General features: G+C 37.4%; 1 protein-coding gene across 3 annotated transcripts in view; it reads right to left on the bottom strand.

Annotated features, from left to right (window-relative positions):
* zgc:152904 (uncharacterized protein LOC767777 homolog) overlaps window positions 1-23,663 on the bottom strand; it is a 376,010-nt gene extending 352,347 nt beyond the window's left edge. For all 3 annotated transcript variants that reach the window (XM_067442286.1, XM_067442287.1, XM_067442288.1), the window contains exon 1: window positions 23,532-23,663. In XM_067442286.1, coding sequence (XP_067298387.1) covers window positions 23,532-23,583 — 52 coding nt within the window. In that variant the 5' untranslated portion in view covers window positions 23,584-23,663. The remainder of the gene's footprint in view (window positions 1-23,531) is intronic.
* Between the last annotated feature and the right edge of the window lie 838 nt (window positions 23,664-24,501).

The following is a 24,501-nucleotide window of genomic DNA, read 5'->3' as shown; positions in this document are numbered from 1 at the left end:
ACTGCATAAACTATAAATTAAATAGTTAATCCTTATTAAAGCTACAAAAGTTATTTAGTCAAGAGCAGCGAGTCATTTTCTCTGTTCCCTGACAGGAAGCTTTATTGGCTGCTGTCCCTTTAAGAGCAGACAGACACGCGGATCTCACTGTTTATATACTGTCAATGGATCGCGCCTCATTCTCTCACAACTCTTTTTGTTCATTTTAGACTTTATATACATCGTTTAAGATTGCTCTTATGAGGATAGTCGTTGAAGATATGCCTTGAAACAAGTCTAAAATAAAACGTAAGCCAGCCCCTTCTGTTGAGCGCGCAGTGCTGTGAGTTGATGCCGAACGACCACTGAATATGACGTCAGCATCAAACATACGTTGAGACGGAGACGGAAGATCTTTGATTATGTGCCCAGATATGCTAAAGCCCATATTTAAACGAACTAACGCGAACGCAGATAGAATTTCAATCAGAATAGTAAACCTGATAGTCTGAAAAAAATAATACCTAATTTGGAAAAAAATAATACCTCCGAGACCATAATTTAACACTTTTAATGGCCTTAAATTTGACAATTTTCATTTATCACTTTTTAATACTTTTTAAAACCCCGCGGACACCCTGTTTAAAGAAATAAAGATTTTACATTTATCGTGATATTTATCGATATCGACTGATGAAAAATTATATCGTGATCATTTTTTGGGGCCATATCGCCCAGCCCTACCCTGCGGTCTCGTGGACTTAACGGACACACACACACACACTTCAGCCATTGTAAGTCCACAAGACCGAAAGTACAAATGAACTGTGCCATTTGGGACAAGGCCTTATTTTGTCTTGCGTTCTGAATGAAACGCGCACACGCACATCCCTCCCCAATGGCTGCAACGGAAGGGAACACCACGAATTTGTTTAACCACTTGAAAAATAAACAGAGTGACCTATGACAATCTAATAAAGAAACAAAAACAGCAATCCACGACCCCCTCAACATCCTCCGTAACCCAGACATCCATAACATACACACTCTGCAACGCAACTCCCTATCGGTTTACTTCGGAAAGGCACAGAAATAACTGATTTTGATCATTTAGCTAAAGATTTGCGGCCCAATAGTACAGTTGACAACGCTGGATTCAAGAAGATGGTCAATACGCTGGATAAGCGCTATGCTTTAGCACCCTTTCCAGCATGTTGACTTGAATCATTTTTATTTTGTCTTGCATATTAGTTTTCTGCTTTTAGTTCTGGGGGCTGATGGTGAGCCAGACTTTAAAGGGATAGTTCACTTTAAAATGAAATTTGTCATCCTTGAAATTTGACAAACCTGTGTGAATTTCTTTCTTCAGCTGAACACAAGGGAAGATATGTTGAAGAATGTCAGTAACCAAACAGTTAACTGGAGCCATTGACTCTTATAGTAGGAAAAAAACAATACTATGGAAGTCAATGGCTCCAGTTTGGTTACTGACATTCTTCAACATATCTTCCCTTGTGTTCGGGAAGATCGAGTTACTAGTTGGAATTTTTTAAATATATTTTGCTAAAATGTTGCCTACTTGTTTTTAAGAGATTGTGGAAGTGCACTTTATTGTTGATCTTATTTATTTGTGGTTATCATATTTACTTGAATACTTTTATACTTTGATTTGAATATATATATTTTTTATTTTAATAGCTCAAAAAGTACAACAAATGTACAATTGTTGAAAGGTGTCTTTTTAATAAATGCAACACATTCCCAAAGTCATGTGAAGTAATCGTGTACAAATCATGATTTCAATATTGACCAAAATAAGCACTCTAAAAATGGCTGGGTTAAAAACAACCCAATTGGCAACCCAGCGCTGGGTAAATATTGGACAGAACACATGCTGGGTTAAATTAACCCAGTGGCATTTTAACCCAGCAGGCTGGGCTGTTGAGAAAACCCAAAATGTAATCAATTTTTACCGTTAATGGATTTGCTCTTCTGGGTTATTCTTGCTGGGTTGTTCTTAAAAAATCTCCTGTGCATTAGCCTTCTGTAAAACTAGACAATCATGAAAGAACAAATGAAGAATGCATGTTTAGACTAATATCATTTTTATTGCTTGCTTTCAAATGGTACAACACACAAATGTGTTAAAATTGGCAACAATGACAACTACAAACCTAATATATTCTGTCAATTTATTCACGTTTAAATCGAACTTATATTTTGACGGGTTGCCATGACTTGAGTCTGTGTTTATGATATGACACACGCCCCGTCAATCACACAGAGACGCAAAACATGGAAGAGTAATATGGGGCTAATATTGTTGCATTATTCCAAACAAATATATTGTTATCCACAAATAAATGTAAAGCGATTCACAAAAAATAAATAATTTCACAAATCAATATATGAGATCCACAAATATATGCAGGAGTTTCACAAAAATGAATTAGATTCACAAATAAATACAATGACATTTGTGAGTAACAAAAAAAATCCACACAACCACACAAACACACAACTCTGCTTTGCATAAGTTGCATTCATTTGTGAATCGCTTCCTGTGCATTTGTTGATGGCTTCCTCTGCTATGATTGGTCAGCACGATATGGCCATGATCTGATTGGCTTAAGTAGACGGTGGGTGGAGTCTACGTATTTGTGCATTGTTTTGAGTCTAGACGCTAGAAATGTTTCAAAATCCACGTGCTGTGCTGCGATCCACAAATGCGCAAGACGAGATCCACAAATGAACAGGAAGCGATCCACAAATGAATACAACTTATGCAAGGCAGAGTTGTGTGTTTTTGACATGTGTGGACTTTTTTGTTACTCACAAATGTCATTGTATTTATTTGTGAATCTAATTCATTTTTGTGAAACTCCTGCATATATTTGTGGATCTCATATATTGATTTGTGAAATTATTTATTTTTTGTGAATCGCTTTACATTTATTTGTGGATAACAATATATTTGTTTGGAATAATGCAACAATATTACCCCCATAGAGTAATATTTAGATAATATTTAATATACACAGACACTCGTATATATCCGGCTACAGTCTGGAGCCCTGCATGACACGACTGAACGCAGCTGCGGGACCGAATATAGTCTACTTGTGAGTCGATGCTATACCGATACTATCGTCACATTTTTAACATTTCAGTATGTAGTACCGAAGTACCTGTACTTGTGACATCCCTACATAAAACCATGGTTAATTTTCGTAAGGGGATCATGGTTCTGTGTAATCACAAACTATTAATCTATCGTCTCACATGCCGACCTAAACTAACACGAGTCAGTAACGTTACATTGCATCGGATTCTGAGGTAACGTTAAAACTTTTGTCGTCTTAACGTCATGTAAGCTTAAGAATTGTTGCCGCGAAGAAAAAAAAACCTATAATTATGTTAATTAAATGAATATGAATGAAAATATATGAACTTATCTTAAAACATCTGCAACCAGTGGCTTTGCCTTGTGCATTGTCCTTTCAAAATGACAGTTTGGGAGCGAATTTAAACGAATCAAGGCGGGAAGCACGTGAAACAACCAAGCGCTGGGTAGAATCAGCCAAGCATTGCGACCCAGCAGGTTTAACCCAACGACTGGATATTTGAAACTACCCAATGGTGTTTAAAATGTGATCAAATAAACCAACAAAAATTACCCAACACTCTTAACTCAGCATTATGGGTTAAAAAATAACCCAGCATTATTTAGAGTGAGCGTGATTATGATTTTTTCCATTATCGAGCAGCCCTAGTGATTGTTCGTTCCTGTGGGGAGTGACCAAAAAGCTCCACGAGTGAGGATGTGAGAGCCTTCAGAGACACTGGCAGTCTGTGTCGTTTTGAAACCTGGCCTGGACGCCCACTCTCAGCTGTCTCTGATCGCCTCATCCTCCTGAAGATATCGTGTTTGCTTCAGACTCCTGCTATCCGTGCCGAAGCGGCATAAGCCACGAGAGGAGGAGGACGTGGAAGCAGAAAGCAGAAGCCTTCGTGAGTCACCGTGATGCTGCACATCAAACGCTGGAGCAGGAATAGATCCATTCACAGCCAAGGCATCCAATGAGATGAAACTCACGGGTCCAAACGTGTGTTCCAGTACAATTAGGAAAATCCACAAACACACAGATTTATCACACTAATTCGGGCAGGTTCTGGTGTATGAATGGTTTGGAATAAGGGCCGGTTCTTATTATAAGGTTGCTAGGATGTTAACCTAAGCCTAGGTCAGACTGCACGATTTTCAAACTCGTTGGGTCACTGCTCTTTTCACACTGGATGACTATCTGGTAGGGGTGTGCATTGGCACTGCCTTCACGATTTGATTCGATTACGATTCACCAGGTAACGATTCGATTTAATTCGATTCTACGATGCATTGTGATGCATCTAAATTCTACTGCACAAAAAGCAAATTTTTCATCAGTCATGAGGCAATACACGCAGATATTAAACAACAGATTGTATTGGCTATGTGTCTCCTGTATCTTTGACATAAAAGTTATTAAATAAAATAAAATGTAATTAAATAAAATTAAATAAAATAAAATGCAATTAACCCTTAAATGCATGACTGTTTCACCAAACATTCTTACATATTCAGGTCGTTAGCGACCCAGATCTATATTTAACATGGATAGACCTCTACCTGTCGTGATAATATATAAAACTCCTGATGTTAGAGTAACAGCTACAGAAGAATAAAATAAACCCTATCTCGTTACCTTTTGGAGCTTGGAAGGGTTCAGTTTGAGCAGATGTTTAATACCATCATCATCTGACCTCATCAGAGCTCGTTTACCAGTATATTCAGCATCTGCCTCATATTCGCGATCTCCAGCATATTCTCCAAACTCATTTTCAATGTCTTCAAAATCAATATTTTGCTCACTGACAGCTTCTTGACCACATCCATCATCAAGAGACAGTGACACTAACATATGATTGTGTTTAGTACTTGCTCTCTGCTGTAAATCACTGAGTCATTTCAAGTTTTGCAGATTATAATTATTGTTTCGTTTTCTGTCAGAGGTAACTATGAGTGAAACGTCACTTCATCATTGGGTATCAGACATTGCCACCTTGTGGAATAAAGATGAATTGCGCTGTATTTCGTCATTATAGATTAATTTATTATTAAGCAAAAAATATATACGTACAATCCTACACACCTCAGGTCGTTAGCGCGTTTTTAATAACCCGTCTATCGCGGTCATCTCCCTTCGCCTCAGCCATCTTCCTTGTTGTTGTTGTTGTTATTCTCCCGGAACCGGAAGTATTTGAAACTTCACAACTTTATCGTCCGCCAGAAAATAAACAGTGACATAATCGATTATGGCACTTTGCGGCATTGATGCTGAATCGTTCATGCCCCGCATCGCGATGCATCGCCGAATCGACTATTGTTGACACCCCTACTATCTGGGGTATCACATTTTTCTCTGGGAAAAGAAAGCATCGCTACAACTTCTGAAAGTGACCAGCTGTTTTTTAAACAAACATTTATGTCACAAATTGTTTATGTTTCGATGTGTGTGTGTCTGCACGAGACTGCAAGTAATTGTTTGTCGCAAATGATTGCATTTAATAACTCTTTTTAACGTCAAGCAAGACCCATAAGTAACAGTCGTGTGCCCAGTCTATTCTCTGCTATGCGTCGACCTAAAACGTACACTTTTAACAATGTTGAAGTAGCCTATTAAAATCATTCAGATATTGCGTGCCGTTGCGATATTCATATTGCGATATGTACATTTGCGATATTTCGGTAATTTCGATATATTGCACAGCCCTAATTATAACCTTTATTTTACCAGGAAAAAGAAGCACATTGAGATTAAAAATCTCTTTTACAAGAGCCTCCTGGCCAAGAGTGACAGCAACAAATCTCACGTGGGATTAACAGATGACAATCTGTTAATTTAAGCAAATTTAAATGCCTTTTTTCCTATTTCAGTACGTACCCTTGGAACAGACAGAAGGAAGACTTCCTGGGACCGAAGGCTATAGCTACCAACATATTTTTTAATGATGTACATATTAAGATACGAAGGAAGTAAATCATGTTCACACTGACCAATGGATCGGCGACATGTTTCACACTGCATGACTTTACAAGAGGAACAATCGCCGACAACTTTCTCTCTGGTGTGCCAACTACACTGTAAAAAATAAAAACGGAAAATGTAAACTCTTCTCAGGATTACCTGTGTTTAATAAGCAGAATTTATGTAAATCTATCCTGATTCTGAGACCCCTGGGAATCAACAGCATCTGCATCATTGAAATGACCACTTTATGCAGCTCTGAGGCCTTCTGAATGCGACTGCACATTAAAATGATTTTTCTCATGTGTATTTCCCCGGGGAGGGAGGGGCTTGATATACTTCTGTTTTCATGGGCTTAGGTTTATATCTATACGCTCTTCCACTCATTGATCAAATAGTGCTTTGACTTTTACAGCACGCAAGCTAAAAATGCAGTGATTTTGGCAAAAACTAAGAGCACGATTTTTGCACAGGTTTATATATATTAATTTAGTTGTTTTTTTTAAGTCAAGCATTACACACTAAAGAATATTCTTCAGAGTTGTCAATAAAGCACAATAAGAGATTATAAAAGACAACTTCAGTTTTTCTACTATTTACAGATATGAAAATTGTGGCTGATACCGATATCAGACAAATCTTTAAGTTTGAAAGCAATATATAACCAATATATTGGCCAATAAATCTAAATAAAAAAATATGTATATCATTTTGAGATCCTTCTTTATAGGGATGCATCAATTTTACGATTTTGGCTGATACCGATAACCAATAGATATTTATATTTAAAGGCTGATAACCGATATATTGGCCGATAAATCTAAATAATTGTGTTTTTTTTATTTTTGAGAGTCTGATAACAAAAACAAAAGTCGCACTGTTAAAAGCCATGTCACAAGCACAACATTTTATTGTTCTAATTATATTTTTATGTGGTCTATATGATTGATACGTAACAAACTGAGCTGCTCTGTGTATTCTGACAGCTTTCTTTCAGAACCAGCATTAACTTCTGGAGCAGTTTGAGCTCCAGTAGCTCGTCTGTTTGATCGAACCCCACGGGCCAGCCTTCGCTCCCCACGTGCATCAATGAGCCTTGGCCGCCCATGACCCTGTGGCCGGTTCTCCACTGGTCCTTCCTTGGAGCACTTTTGATAGATACTGACCACTGCAGACCGGGAACAGCCCACAAGAGCTGCAGTTTTGGAGATGCTCTGACCCAGTCGTCTAGCCGTCACAATCTGGCCAAACTCGCTCAAATCCTTACGCTTAGGGGTGGGCGATATCTCGATATTTAAAATATATCGAGATATTTTTTCAACTCGATATGGATTTGGACATATCGTATATATCGATATATTGTTTATATTTAATTCTGATTCCGCCACTTTGCTTGGTTGCCTTCCCTGTGCTGTGCTCGTCCCCGCTCGCGCGCCTCCCGCCTCTTGCTCTTGTTCCCCCTCCCCTCGCGTGTTGTCTCGTACGGCTGCTTCCACAACCAGGTGAGGATTAGTTATCATGTTGACAAGCGCGCGCGTTGTTCAGGACTCAGTTTAGAGACCATGTTTTCCTTCTAACACAACTGCTTGTTAAAATTCATAAAGAAATATTAATTTTCATCATAGTTCAAATCGCAAGTTTCACCCACAGTCAGGCGATTGACACTATTGGTGCGAGATGCACTCTCAGTCGCAATCATGCCAGTTTATGATCTGTGTCTAACTGATCGCATGGTTTTCTGTTAAAATGTCAAAATGATCGCATATCATTTGAAAACATTTAAAAAGTATTGCAATATCATTACTATCATTATTTTGTCAGCTTTATCACGGGATTATGATGAATTGGTCTATTCATGAGAGGGAAAAACGCGACATCCCGAGTGTCCTGAGACACGCGGTGCTCTTCTGTCAGTTGTACTGTATCATATTATCATATAGCCTACCTTCTGACATTCATATTTCGTTCTGTAACTGGAAAAGAAGTGAAATTCAGCTCATGTGTAGCCTACATGATCTGCATGATGAGTTTGAATTTTGTCAAACTCATGACAGACATCACTGTTTGAATTTTGATACAAATTTAACAGGAAATGGTGTTATGACAAAATCAGTTTATTAATATCTCAGTCATGCCCCAATCTTTCTGCAAAATGCTTACTGTTTACTGTTAAAAGCATGAAATAAATGAAAAGAAGGCAATATTATTTATTTTCTTTTACAGTTAAATTATTATTATTTATGTAATCAGGGAGTTTTTTTTAAATGTCGCAAAAGCACTTTGTTCCAACATGAACTGACTACCTCTTTGCACTTCAATAAAAAAAAATAAAAAAGAATTTGTGGTATTTGGCATATTTGTTTTTGCTGTAGTTTTTAGGGGGTTATTTTTCCTGTAAAGATATCGAGATATATATCGTATATCGAGATATAGCAAAATATATCGAGATATATTTTTTGCTCCATATCGCCCAGCCCTACTTACGCTTGCCCATTTCTCCTGCTTCTAATACATCAACTCTGAGGACAAAATGTTCACTTGCTGCCTAATATATCCCACCCACTAACAGGAGCCGTGATGAAGAGATCATCAGTGTTAGTCACTTCACCTGTCAGTGCTTATAATTGGTGGAATTTAATTTAATATTTGAAAATAAATCCTACACTAAATGTTTTTCTTTTCAAACTAAATGCATAGCAATGTCCTGGAAACAATCTACCATTGTAGCAGCAATCAAGCAAATAAACAAATGTGGTTTATACAATAACTTTCTTATGCCTGTGAACTGTTTTGATGCTGCAGTGTGGCTATTTCTCCCGGTAAATAAAGGTTACTCTAGTCTGCTTGCATATTGAGCGCATGCATGCATCTGCAAGCGTACGTGTTTGTACAAGCATGACCATTACTCTAGCTGTCTCTCGCTTTGCTTTACGGTTTTTTTCCTCCTGGTCCCCAGTGAGCCGGTCCTGCACGTTTTTCCGCGGAGATGCACTTCAGACGTATACTCTTCACACGGCACACACCACATGAATCTTTTAACACTCCCACCACTGAGATTTCTCCCCACAACTCAGAGAAATCTCTTAATTATGGCACTTAACATAGCACAGGATAGCTGCAGCCACGCCGCAGAGCGCATAATTCACTACGCCGAGAGCCCAGACCTCAGAAACACAGAGCGTGTTTTTATGTATGCGTGATGCTGCGTGTGTGAGAAATCACAAAGAAGCACTCTTGAGAAAAAGCCCTTAAGCAAACCGTTTCTGTGCCACAATAGCAGAAAATTAAACCGAATGACAATTTTTGAGAGCTTCTCAAGTTTTAACATTCAACCTGGTGTGTGAATGAATACGGGTGTATCAAGCTCAGCATCTTACAATGACTTATCTGAACTCGATAAGAGCTGTTATATCATTGCAGCTTGAGCTGAAAATCTAAACGTGTCTTTCTCAAAAGCACAATCCTTCAGTAGACTAATGCAGACCGAGGCAAAAAAAAAAAAGTGACCCTGGGCTTTCTGGTACAAAGCAGCACGTCACGATTTAATCATGAAACTGTATCTCCTTACACACATACTTGTGTGCCAATATTTGCGGGCACAATATCTTCACATTAATGATAATGTGACTAAAGCCCTATTCGGACGGTAATTGTTTCTTGTGGGGTCATCACTGACAGCGGCTAGTCTGTGATTTGATTGCCGTCCAAATCCAGATCGTCCGTGTTTTTCTCCCACCACCCGTGTGAATATCCAACACGATCTCATGGTCATGCGTATAAATAGTACGAGTTTGCAATCTCGTGGAATGTATACGCTAAAATGAGTTTTGGCGTGCGTATGGTACGCGGTTTTTTGCGTGCATATGAGACGCACTTTATGGCGTGCATATGACACGCTCTTGGGTAGGTTTAGGGTGGTGGGGTGGGGGGTTCGTATGTATAATACGCCATAAAGTGCGTATCATATGCACGCGAAAAACCACGTACCATACGCACGCCAAAACTCATTTTGCCGTATACATTCCACGAGATTGCAAACTCGTACTATTTATACGCATTTTCGTGAGATCCGGCTCGAATATCCCCGGCGATTTACTGTTTTTTAGACAAAAACACCAAAGTCGTGTCGTGATTTAATTGCCATCTGACTCCACATCTTAAGAAGAGATTGCTTCAATCTCCTGCAGAGCACTATATCATTGCGCTTTGCAATTTTAAAGACCTATAGCATACACTTTTATTACTGAAATGGTGGAAAGTAAGAATAATCTATCATCATCGCTCATAAGAGAAAAATAAGAAAAACACGTTAATATTTGAAATGAGCCGTTCTTGCGGCAGTAATTACCGTTATATAGGTTTAATTTCCAGCATTGTATTAAATTAGTTCTGCTCATTTCCACATTTTTAAAATGCCATCTAAAAGGCCATCAAGTCCTATTCAGGGTATTTCCTAGGTCAGAAATGGTCTTCGGTGGTGGCTGTCTAGCTGACCAGACATGGTTATCCACACACATGCATACACGCGAGCACACACACACCCACACACACACACCCACATAGTAAAAGTGCCAACCCGCGTGATATGTAAGCCCAATACAGGCAATAAATGTAAAATAAATGCAAATAATCTTTTTTTTCTCATTATGTATGATGTCTAGATGTGTTTCTTTTGTTCCCCGTTTTTCCCCAGTTTGCATGGTTTACTGATTATTTTGGCAACAACCGTTAAAAAATAGCATTAAAAATGTAATAACAAATAGTCTAATTCTCTATACAATTTAATAACATTATCAGCCAGCTATCAACAACTTGTGTTGCTCTTGTTTGATCTTATTCCAGTCTAAACAACATTTTTTTTGTGGTAATTTACTACACATTATCAATATAAATTCCCAAAATAAATACAGGAAAATACTGTGGATTATTAAACTAATTCTTACTAACGAATGGGGTAGGCACACTTGCATTCTCATTTCAGGGTTGTTGTGAGTAAATGATTACACACTGATTCGTGAGTTCAGTGTTGGACAGATCAGTTCATTAAAATGAGTCATTAGTTCGTGAATCGGACAATAGCGGATGTGTTTGTGTGAATCCAGACTGTTAAAACAACGCAAAAGATTTGTCATCACAGAAAACACTTTATTAGGATATTTTTCCGTGTATTTGAAAGTATGGTTTATGGCCGCTGCGTGTGCAAAACGTCCAGAGGTGCGTTTATTAAGCACAATTCACACCCAACAGCAATTCAAGGAAAAAAATTTGCAAACGCGCCACGTGGAACATGGAGTCAGTCTTCCGACCTTTTACCATTGTGTAAGTTCAGCTGATTTTGATTGATATGTGTGAGTGAGAAAGAGCTCAGACGGTGATCGTTTTGAAGACAGAGTCTGTGGCTCTCTGCTCGTTCTCTGACACTCGTTCTCTTAACGTGCGCCCTGTTACGCGCATTAGTCATCCACATCAATATATAAATCACTAACTCATCAAATAAGGCTTTGGCAGGACAAAAAATTGTCTTGGCGGCCGCCAAAAAAATTTTAATGTAGGAAAAACCCTGCTGTTTTTATTTTTATTATCCACTAGCAATCGCCACTTACATTTGATGAATGCAGAATCATTTGTGCATTTTGCTGATTCTCTAGATATTTTTAGTTTTTGACACTTTAATTAACTACTTGTCTGGTCGGGCAAGTAAAATTCTCTTTCACGTGTCCCTTCAACAAATCCACTTGTCCCGGACGAGCGTTAATATTCGAGCCCTGGATATATTTGCCAAGTTAAACAGAACTTTTATTTTGACTGGTTGCTGTGAAGATCTTTTGAGTTTCTGTGGTAATGACATGATGGTAGTTTTCCTCAAATAAAACGGTAAAATGCTGATGAAGTGACTCTCAGAGCGGCTCTGGAGATGAAGTTCATGCGTTCATGTCCTCGTATGAGATGGAAACAAGCGACCGTCACGTGCGATTCAGTGTGTGTGAGGCAAATGAAACTCATGTTCAAATGTTTAATATTCACAGACACTAGATATCCCCAGATGCGTTCTCATTTTGGCACAGATTGATTTAATGTGAATTGGATTCTGTAATAGTAATGTAATTAGGTTGGTACCCTTACTGAGTTCGGTACCCAACCCTAAAAGTTATGTATATTATATTGCATTTCTGTCAACACTCTCAGTGGTACAGTGCTGTCACTGGGGCGGTACCCTAAGGTACAAAAGTAAAAAGGTACATCTTTGTACCTTACTAACCAATAAATGGTACATACTAGTACTTTAAAAGGTACATATTAGTACTTAAAGAGTGCGTATTAGTACCTTAAAGGTACATTGTAGTGCCTTAAAGGTAGATATTAGTACTTTTTCGGTTTTGTACCTTAGGGTCCTGTCCCAGGAATGTACTTTTTTTTTGACAGTGAATAGATCCTCATACATATTACACACTGCACCTTTAACTGGACAATAAATCACGTATCCTTCGTTTTGATAGGATATCTCAAGCGTTTTGACATTTCGAGCGCTTATGCTCGCCATTCGTCTGGGCTGACGGAAGGATATAGTCTACATCATTTTACTGTAATTTATTCTCCCACATTGTCCAGCGGCCCGCCGGGAAAACTCCCGGGTGCTCCAGATGGCCAGTCCGCCCCTGACTGCAGACATTCCATATTCAGGTGATTATTTACACACACACACATACACACACATGCGCAAAGAAAAACAGACACTTGATTCTGACAACATTGCACATTTCTTTTGTCCTATAATAACAGATCTGCTGTTCACAGCCACTGACTGACAAACAGCATCTTCAATAAATAACTTCATTACCTCCATTCAGTTTTCACTGGCTGTGTCTGTAACCTCAAAAATGCTTCAGATATCTGAAAGTATCTATGAAGTAAGTGTCCAGCGCAGTCTAAATCATTGATTCTAACCCTAACGCTCAAAATACTTAATTTGTTTTGAGTAAGACAAACTTAAGTTAAACAAATTAGTTCAGTTAAATTAACTTTTTCTTTCGAGTTCACAGCACTGACGTATTTTATGTAAACTGAACTGTTTCATTGTTTTTGAGTTGTATGAACTAATTTCCTTTAATTTAGACCAGAGTTTCCGCTAGAAAAAAATGGTGCCGGTCAAGGTGACCGGCAGGGGTTTCGTTTTCCGGACATTTTGATGATATGCCGGTCAAAAACTCCTGAAAGCAGTTTATGTAACTTTAAAAAAATGACATAATCAGGCCGTATATGCAACATGTTTATTAGCCTAACTTTCAAATAGACGGAAAAAAAAAACATGAACGTCCGATTGGCGTCAATCAACCAATTTTTGACAGGTGGGACATGTCCCCACCACTTTTTTAAAACATCTTGCTTCACGGATGACCCTAACTAATACAAACAAATCATCTCTGGTTAACTAGAAGAGTATAATTTCATTCGTTTGTTAAATAAGAGGCGATCGCTCGTTGCCGCTGTTATCAGTGCTGCAGATTTCTCTCGCGGCTCGTGCAGTCTTCACACAGACGAGCGCTTTAATCTAACGCTTAACGCCGTTGCAGAGACTTTCTGTTTGTTCCGGTCAGATCACGAAACAAAATGCACAAAATCTGTCCCTGCTCTCGATGTACTGATGGTATTCGGTTTTGATGAGAGAAAAAATAGGCTACGAGGGCAGATGAGAAACCAGAACTTCTGACACGTTTAACAGACTAGACCAGGGATTAAGCAAAGTGTGCAAATCTATACGCCTTTATTCACGTGAAAATTCTTGGCACAACACTATTGTGTTTAGATGCAATAATTAAACGCAATTAATACATTTTATAATAAACTCAGTATGTCTCATTTAGTTGGTAACATTCAAATTGGCCACCGTGTGAAATGACTCCTTGTCAAATTAACTTGAACAAACAAATGACTTTTTACGCTTTTTTGCAGTGCTGAATTGTGCAGCTGCCGACTTAAAATCAAAAGTTCCCAGTGTCTCTCCACAACTTGCAATGCGCTTAAGCCGCGTAACCTTGTTCTCCGCAAGGCGACTTCGCTGCTTCGTCTTTATCCGATTCTGCAGCGAGATTTTCTTAAAATTCGAACACATTGTTTTCAATGAGTGTACGCACACCGGTGGCGGCATTCGGCACCTGTCCGCGGCGACTCAGGAAGTTGTTCTAAATTCTGCCGCGCCACAGAGCGCCATTTCAAGGCTTTATATTAAAAGTATATTATCGTTAAGGTATACTGATTTAAACCTTTGCTACAAGACACATTTGTTTTACATTCTGAGTTCAACAGCTTGAATAAAGTCTAAACATATTTTGGGGAAATGTATAATAAACGTAGCCTTTTAAAATGTGTGCGTCCGGTGTGCGATACCGGAGACGCTGCGTGGCGCGCCGCCGAGCGCCGTCGAGCTCCGCGTCCGGTGTGCGACCCCCTTTACGGTATCGATAAGAGGCAGTTTTAATCTGACAATTTGACCGAAAAGATTTCATTTTGTCGGACATTTAATTGTTTTCCCAGCCAATGTCCTGATTATGACTAACTTATAATTATGATTTTTTTTTATTTCCCAGCATGCTTTGCCCATGGCACTCGAAAGGGAGAGTAAATACTCAAATTAAAGGGAAAGGGAGATGAGACTCTGATTGGTTTATTACACCCTACGCCCAAAACACACCCATGACTCATTAAGAGACGAGGGACGGCCATGGACCATGCTCCGGGCTTGCAGACTGTTTTTCTCAGCGTTAAACTAGAAAAAGTAGATTCGGACACGCCCTAAGAGCACCTGCGCCATGAGCTTCGTGCACTCAAATCGTTAAAATAGGGCCCTTAGTAGTGATTAATGTGTTTTATGCTAATTTAGAATAGTTTCTGTTAATTTGAGTTTTTAGAGAGTTACCATCATGGTGACAAGTGGCAGTTACATGTTTTAAGTTGCTGTTCTCAAGTGCTATAACCATGCTATTGTTAACACGTTAGCAAATTAGCTTTTTCTGAATTAGTTTGTTATCGCTATAGCAAAATATTTATGTTGAGGTAACTTAATTATATTAAGTTAAATGTATGAATCTGTGTACTCAAATATTTCAAGTTAAGAATAATACAAATGTACGAGTACAAACTTTTTTGAGTGACAACTTGTTAGTGTTTACAGTGAAGTAAATAGCTCATTTGATTTGCAAGAACTCAAAATAAAAAAGTGAATTAACTAAATAGTATGTTAATTACTATTAAAATACATGAGTTAGCTAATGTATGAGGAGCAATTAACATGAATGAGTACAAACTCAAAACTTGATCGTTCTGCTCACTTAAAATTTGGAATATGATAATTTGGTGCTGGGCGGTAAACCGGTTCATCCTGTATACCAGTTTAAATTTTGCGCCCAATATGATTTTTGACCAATACAGATTTTTGGTCAAACTGCCCAGTATCTGATATTACCTCAAATATTTTGAGTTAGCCCAACGTATCATACTCGGCCCCAGACCTGGCCACATGGCCATATGTACTATAATCCAGTCCTGCGGCCTTTATGAGCATCACAAAGCTTTCAGAAAGGTTGGAAATCTCTGATCTAAGACCTAGAGGTGCATTTAATGCAGAAATGTTGTGTAGCGAGCCACTGGCTGACTATTGGCAGCTGACATCTGTTTTGGACGCAGCCAATGTGTGTAATTGAATTCATTGACTACCTAGTATTTAACACAGATATGATCACGGAGAACAGCTGGTCAACCATTAACATCCATAAAGCCAATCCAAACAAATCATACATGCTCTACATTGCATTTCTGAATTGATCAGCACAGATTTGACACCAACTATGTTTATAATCAGGGTAAGAAATTAACACTTGCTGCTAGCCAACTGTGGGTATTTTTTATTGAAGCTTGTTTCTGCCACAGAATAAAAAGATAAAAAAGGCAAGCCTGACTTTATATCACACAATTCTGACTTTATATCTCACAATTCTGACTTTATATCTCACAATTCTGACTTTATATCTCACAATTCTGACTTTATATCTCTCAATTCCGACTTTATATCTCTCAATTCTGACTTTATATCTCACAATTCTGACTTTATATCACACAAATCTGACTTTATATCACACAACTCTGACTTTATATCACACAACTCTGACTTTATATCACACAATTCTGACTTTATATCTCATAATTCTGACTTTATATCACACAATTCTGACTTTATATCACACAATTCTGACTTTACATCTCACAATTCTGACTTTATATCTCACAATTCTGACTTTATATCACACAATTCTGACTTTATATCCCACAATTCTGACTTTATATCTCATAATTCTGACTTTATATCACACAATTCTGACTTTATATCACACAATTCTGACTTTATATCTCATAATTCTGACTTTATATCACACAATTCTGACTTTATATCACACAATTCTGACTTTACATCTCACAATTCTGACTTTATATCTCTCATTTCTGACTTTATATCACACAATTCTGACTTTATATCTCACAATTCTGACTTTATATCACACAATTCTGACTTTACATCTCACAATTCTGACTTTATATCTCATAATTCTGACTTTATATCTCACAATTCTGACTTTATATCACACAATTCTGACTTTATATCACACAATTCTGACTTTATATCACACAATTCTGACTTTACATCTCACAATTCTGACTTTATATCTCACAATTCTGACTTTATATCACACAATTCTGACTTTATATCTCATAATTCTGACTTTATATCACACAATTCTGACTTTATATCACACAATTCTGACTTTACATCTCACAATTCTGACTTTATATCTCTCATTTCTGACTTTATATCACACAATTCTGACTTTATATCTCACAATTCTGACTTTATATCACACAAATCTGACTTTATATCACACAACTCTGACTTTATATCACACAACTCTGACTTTATATCTCACAATTCTGACTTTATATCTCACAATTCTGACTTTATATCACACAATTCCGACTATATATCTCTATATTTATATTGGCGGTGGTGATTATATTTTAAGCATTGTCAAACGTCACTGAAATTTAAAGCTGCCCAGTTGTCACTGACTGTAAATGAAAATGTGCATTGAAAAATGCTTTTTCAAATGCAAAAGTGCACACTTGAATGGCTGCAAGTGGGTGAGTTCAACACAACTACACATTACTATAGCTTAGGGAAAAATCTATTACATAAACAGCTTACGGCCCACATGGAAAGAACCTATATGAGGATATATGCGCATATATGAAACATATATGCAGCTTATATGTACATATATGCTGCATATATGCACATATATGATAATATGTATGCTGCATATATGCACATATATGATAATATGTATGCTGCATATATGCACATATATAATATGTATGCTGCATATATGCACATATATGATAATATGTATGCTGCATATATGCACATATATTCCACATATAGGTAAAATTGAGGTGCATATATGTGCATATCAGGCCATATAGGTCTCCTGTATTGCTTCTTTATATCCACATATAAGCCATATAAGATATGTCTCAGCTCATGGCAGGATCCGGTCATAGCTCAATGTAATTTTACAGGTTATGGTCTGTATTATTTGTTTTGTTTTTTGTTTTTACAGAATTTTCCTGTTTTTTCATTATACAAGAAATGCCTGGTGTTTTACAGATATTCGCTGTAATTTAAATTTCGACTATTAAATTTACAGGAATTGCTTGTATTCTGGTAGCCTATTACATCTGTTTTTTTTTTAAGATGGATTTTTACAGAATAATATGTAATTTTAGCCTATACGTAAAAGTGTGATTAATATTTTACAGATTTTTTTTTGTAAAATTAGAAAAAAGTAAACGAATGTTTAACTACAGAAATCAGCAGTCATTCAACATGTTTTACTTACCATTTAAGATAATGTGTTGGTTAGTGAGTTGTTTTAGGCTAAATAATAGTATTTGTACATTAGGCCTATACATATTAGTCTAACTATAAATTGGATTGTAGCTAATCTTTTAACCTTGTCTTGCAAACAAAACAAAAAGAAGCTAATTGTGATAATTTTTTGCACTGACTAATTCTCCCCTAAATTTCCTAACCACATCTATTCATGTACATTTGATGGGTTTCCAAATCCAGTTGCAAATGCAGCTGTGTGTGTGTGTGTGCATGTGCGTGTGCTTGCATGCGCGCGCGCGCGTGACGCAGTTTCAAATTTGCTGCCGGTTAATTTTCCGTTAGTCACGCCCACAACAGTTTGCTGAGAGGTAACGTTACAGTGATAGAGCGGGTGATTTGATTTTATATTAGGCTAAGCTACACTCGTGAAGTGAGTCGTGAGATTAACTGGATTTGAGCAGCCGTGAGCAGGATCTCGGAACTATGTGAGGAAAAATAACGCGCCATTTCAGTCTCGGCAACTACAGCGACTTTTGACAAGCAGCGGCCATCATATCAACCGATCACTGGGCTGAGGTAAGAGTCTCATTCTATGATATTTATATCGTGTGGCTGCACATTGATGTTGTTGGTTGTTTTAAAGCTGTTGTTAACATTTCTAATCATTGTTCAGTCACATAACTGGCGTTGAGAGTAAAACACTGAAAATTATAGATCAGGCCTCTTTCAATTTTCCATCTGTTTAACCAAGATTAACTTAGCTATTCATAAAGTTTGAAAGGTTGTATGTGGTAGTTATGTTAACGTCATTATATCTTTTGAAACAATGAACTAACTTTATTGATTAACTATAGGCCTATATATATATATATATATATATATATATATATATATATATATATATATATATATATAGCTCTGGAAAAATGAAAATATATTATATTATCATCGATCCAGATGATTGGACAGTTACGTTACACCCCTAGAGTTATATGATGCAGCTAACGTTAAGTCTTCCAGATCACATTAGGTTGAGGTTTTTGGTCTCAGTAAAACATGCTGGCATGTTTTAATTAATGTAATAGTCCTATTTTTTTTATTTGTATTATTTTTTTATGCTTTTTTGTGTGATTTCAGGTCCTGTGGAAAGACTGGAGGTCTACAGCAGGTGAGCATTGCAGGTGTGGAATAAGGGCACTGTTCTTCTCATTCAACACAGGGTCCCCGCGGAGTCTTAAAAAGTCTTAAAAGTATTAAATTTCAAAATCAAAATATAAGGCCTTAAAAAGTCTTAAATTCGCGGAAGCACTGCGTTCTAGGTCTTAAATAATGTTTAATAGGTCTTAATTTTCCTACGTTCATGTAACGCTACCTCATTGAAATGCTCTCGCCTCCCGCAGCACGCGCGCACGTGTGTGTGTGTGTGTGTTTGTTCTGTGGTGTTTGTAGTTCTTTCTTTCGCTAGACCAACTATTGTTCGCTCTAGTACAACTACAAATTAGACAAGCATGCCACGTGTATTGCAGCCAATCAGCTTTCGTGTTATTGGCACGAGCCTCTTTCTGATCGTACCCCACAGACGCATAAAACGGATTTTATTCTTCAGCTGAGTCTGACGGTTCTTGCAGTTCCGCGATCGTGAACGCGAAGGCGAATCTTTCTCACCATCTTGCTTAATGACCAAATAAAAGTATAATATACCCGATTTCACTAAAATAGTTAATAACAGTGATGTAAACTCCGAACTCCGATGTCAGGCTGCGTGTGTTTGCTGCCTGTCAGCGCTCGCGCGAGTGTATTGAATGTGTTATTTCTTGGCTCATTACCCTAAGGTTACTCTTGAACGATCAAATATACACATTATCCATATGTCTATATCCTGATTTGAGCTAAAAAGTTTGGGACGTGTAAGTAAGCGCTGGATCTGCGCATTAGTATGTTCTCAAAGTGAAAGCAAACTAATATAGCTTAACAACAACACAAACGGGGGAAACAGCACTTACACTTAAAGGAACACCAACTGTTTTAGAAATAGGGCTTATTCAACTTTGGTACTTTGCTACATTTAGATATGTGGGGAAATGCATTTTAAGCTAAGCTAGCGGCGACCCTGCCAAACTAAAACAATGCATGCGCTGAGACAAATGCATTTGCCCACATATCTAAATGTCTAAAGAAGTTGAATAAACCCTATTTCTAAAAACGGTGGAGTGTTCCTCTTTGTAGATATGCATCTTTATATTGTATTTATTTGTCCTATTGTCATTTGTTTATAATAAATTTTATTAATGACCGATTACTTGATTACGTAATCACTTGAAAACCTTTTACTTATATTAAGCAATTATTGCTGTGGTTTACTTTTAAGATGTTGGTTCCCACCCTAAGCGATCATGTTATTAAAGATAGATCGCACACAACTGAACCAGCCTTTTTTGATAATAACAAAACAAGATTCATGCATTTTGTCAGTTTTATTGCAATGTGTGACTATTGTGCATCTAACATAATAATATGGTTAATGTTGCATCCTAATTATAAAAAAAAAAAAAAAAAAATGTTTGCAAATCTATGGAAGTGACCACCACAAAATAAAAACTAATTTTGGTCAATTGAGATATATATATATATATATATATATATATATATATATATATATATATATGCGCTAATCCTAGTGGGACTGAGCTATGAATAATACGTTTACTAATACTTTGTTCAATTTAAATAAATTAAATAATATAATTTTAAGTAGCCTAATTGAGTGATTCTGCATTTCCTATGCGTTTTTTTATTGCGTGATATATGTCTTAAATTTTATTCATAATGGTCTTAAAAAGGTCTTAAAAAGTCTTAAATTTGACTTGGGGAAACCTGCAGATACCCTGTCAACAAATTCTATCATGCAGCTGTTTTGAATAGTATTTTGTTATAATTGCAACTAGAATAATTCAGAATTCAGCTTTTCCTATCACTGCTATCCTGACACATCTCTCTACCCTTCATTCCAGCGGATGATCAGCCGGTAGCTGCTCGCATCTCAGCCTGCTTGATGGAAATTTCCGACCTTCACCTGGATGACCTTTACCTTCAACTCAACCTCGCCAAGACGGAAGTGCTCGTGGTTTCAGCCAGCCCTACCTTTGTGTTATAACTGATCAGTTAATCTTCACAGACCACATTGCTAGAACTGCCCGATCTTTAGATTTTCCTTGTACAGCATTGGGATGATCAGGCCATTCCTATCGAAACATGCTACACAACTCATCCAAGCTCATGTTCCAGCCACTGGCATCAGTGTTTGCTGATGCACTGTGAAGACTTGCGCTGTGAAGGCAAATGGCGCATTGTGGTGCCATCCCAAAGAGGCACAAAATCACTTTCACAGACCTTTATCTGGACTGTTCCATGCTGGTGGAATAACCTGACTAACTCCAGCCATTTTCAGGAGACCACTAAAGATGCATTCTTTTGTGAACACATGACCCATTAAAACTAGCTCTTTTCTGTTTAACAAAACTGCTAGACTAACTAAAAATTGTCACTGCACTTATTGCTGCTTCCATACTCTTCATTTGTAAGTTGCTTTGGATAAAATTTAATTGTACATGTGTAAAATAATAACTGCAATGTGACGGTATAAAAATAGAAAGATAATTGTCTTTTAATGTAGATATTTTTGCATATTCTAAATTATATACTAAGCTTGTATTTCCTACAACAGAAGTAACTTGACATATGTGTTATGTAAAATGACTAATAATGTAAATGTGCAGTTTCTGTACAATATTTTGTAAATTTAACAGAAATTGGCTGTAAAGGTTGCTATTTAAGTACAAGTAGGCCTACTTAATTTAGAGGTTGAAGTTGTGAGTGGTTCTGTTCAAATAAATATTAATACTGTAAATATGCAAACATGTTTTTGAATTGATGTGCTTACTGCATTTTTATAAATAATATCTTAGTTATTGTACATAGAAAACATATATTTTAAAAGTAAATTACTGTAGATGGACAGCAGGTTTGTAAAATAAATTTGATTGAAAATTTGATGTTTTATGTGTAATTTAACATAATTGATCCGTTTTTCCACAGTTTAATAAATTATAATTAACATTAATATACTGTAATTAATTTTTTTACAGTGTAGGTGAACATATAGGTGCATATATGCACACATATAAGTGCATATATGTGCATATATATACATATATGTGCATATATGTACATATATGTACATATAATATAGGAAAACGGCCAATTTTATATATGTCACATATATTAAAAACCTATATCAAATCCTATATTAAAACATATATGTTTATATAGGTTCTTTCCATGTGGGGGGGACCAAACAAGCGTGGTTAAATTTCATAAATATAGCAAGAAATGTATTAATTGAAAAAAAAAAGGAACAATGTCTGCCAAAACTCTTCGTTCAGCAGCCACTGGTTGGTGGCGAAACCATTCATATTATATAGCCTACTAACTAGATCGATAAGACTAAGACAGGCTGTAAATCTTTACAGAAAATCCCAGCGCATTTTCTTATTGAGATCTGGATGGTGGAGAACAGAGGGATGTTTATACGCTTGCACTGCAAAAGGACTGAGGACACTAAAGCGCTCTACCTCCACCTGTCGTTCTGCAAAGACACTGGATTCATCCAACGCGACGCGACGCGTCTATAACGCGAGCGTTATGACGAAGGAAGCTTTGTCGCGCGTCGAGAAGTAAACAAATTAGTTCTAAAATGTGGCGTCCGATCACCTAGCTTCGTTCATTACAACGGTCGCTTTCTAGTTTTTTTTTTTTTTTTTTTTTACCGCGTCGCGTTGACGCTCTCCAGCACAGTCTATATGGTGTAAGAAAACACTGTCCATCCACAGAAACCAAACAACAAACAGCTTTTGAAATAAATCAGGCGCGTTGTAAATATAAGCGATGAAGTGTCACCGCGCGTGCCAAGATTTAATAAGCGTTCTTCGTACTTTACGACCGTTATAAAACATTACAGCGCGCGTTCTTATGAATGAATCCATCAAGTTACACAGACGGAAATAAAACAGGGAACAAGCTTTGCGAACAAACATAAATCAATCGAATTATTAAGATAAAAGATAACAAATAGCCTAATTTAACACAAATGACGATTTGAAAAGAGTGAGATGGTATAATAATGCTGAAACTACATTTATTCGTGTAAATGACACGAAATAAACTGGTATATTTCAGAAACGCTGCAGTGACGATCTCCTCAGAAAATGACCGTTAAACTGAACTGCAGAACCCGCGAATTTACCACACACGTCATCTGTCAATCATAAATCACAATACATAACGCGAAGGGATCAACCACACGCTTGTATTCCCCTCACAAACTCTCCCAACGTTGGAATAGCAGCACAACTGCTCTTTATCATCCAGTATCCATCCACAAAACACCGAAAACCACCCGATTTTCCCTCAGTCTCGACAGATGCAGAGAGATGGAGGTGCCCAACTTGTGCCCGCTGTTTGACCGCCCACTTAAATGTTGAAATCTTTACCTTGACAGCCGCAGAGCAGCAATCCCAGCAGACAGGTGAATTTGAGGATCATTTTCAGCAGGTGAAAGTGACAGACAGCCGCTTGTGTCGCTAGTTGAAACCTCAGTGAGCCGAATGAAAGTAGCGAATCCAGCTCTCTCTCTCTCTCTCTCTCTCTCTCTCTCTCTCTCTCTCTCTCTCTCTCTCTCTCTCTCTCTCTCTCTCTCTCTATGCGCGCGTGTGTGAATAGCAGCCTGTCAAAAACATTTTGTGAAAAGAAAAATTAGGATCTCTCTCTCTCTCTCTCTCTCTCTCTCTCTCTCTCTCTCTCTCTCTCTCTCTCTCTCTCTCTCTCTCTCTCTCTCTCTCTCTTTGTTGTTCAAATGTTTCTTATTAGAAAACAACATAATTCACACACACACAAACAGGCTGTTGTCCCCAAAGTATGTATTTAGTTCTGCAGAAAGGTAGCCATTTATCCATTTTAGGTCTATGGTTAAACACCAAAATAATTCATTAATAAAGAATTGAATTCTTAAAGGAACAATATGTAATATTTTAGGATTAAAATATCCACACACAAAAAAACACTAGAACAGCGTTATATATTTTGTTGACTTGCATTGTGTAGGCCTACTAACTTTATCCCAGATGTTTTTAAGAATGTTTAAATCCAGAGAAATATGCGATTTTAACCAGGACACAAACACTATCAATGACATCATGCACGCGTTACCCTCGATTTCCAGTTTTATTTTGTAGAAACTATGGAAACACCAAAGATGCTTTAATATATTGTGTTTTATTAGACAACTGTTTGGAGACATTCATCGAATCACAACTCACGTGGGCCAGCTAACCAATCAGAGCACATTGCGTATTTCTGAGGGAGGGGCTTCATAGAACCAGGAAGCTATCCGGACGTTTTTACAAGAAGGGACACAGCGGTAGCCTGACAAGCCAGACCCACATCAAGATGTTTGGTCTGGAA

Source organism: Pseudorasbora parva, chromosome 4 (genome assembly GCF_024679245.1).
Source record: "Pseudorasbora parva isolate DD20220531a chromosome 4, ASM2467924v1, whole genome shotgun sequence".
Lineage (NCBI taxonomy): Eukaryota > Metazoa > Chordata > Actinopteri > Cypriniformes > Gobionidae > Pseudorasbora > Pseudorasbora parva.
This window is presented reverse-complemented; position numbering and strand designations above follow the sequence as displayed.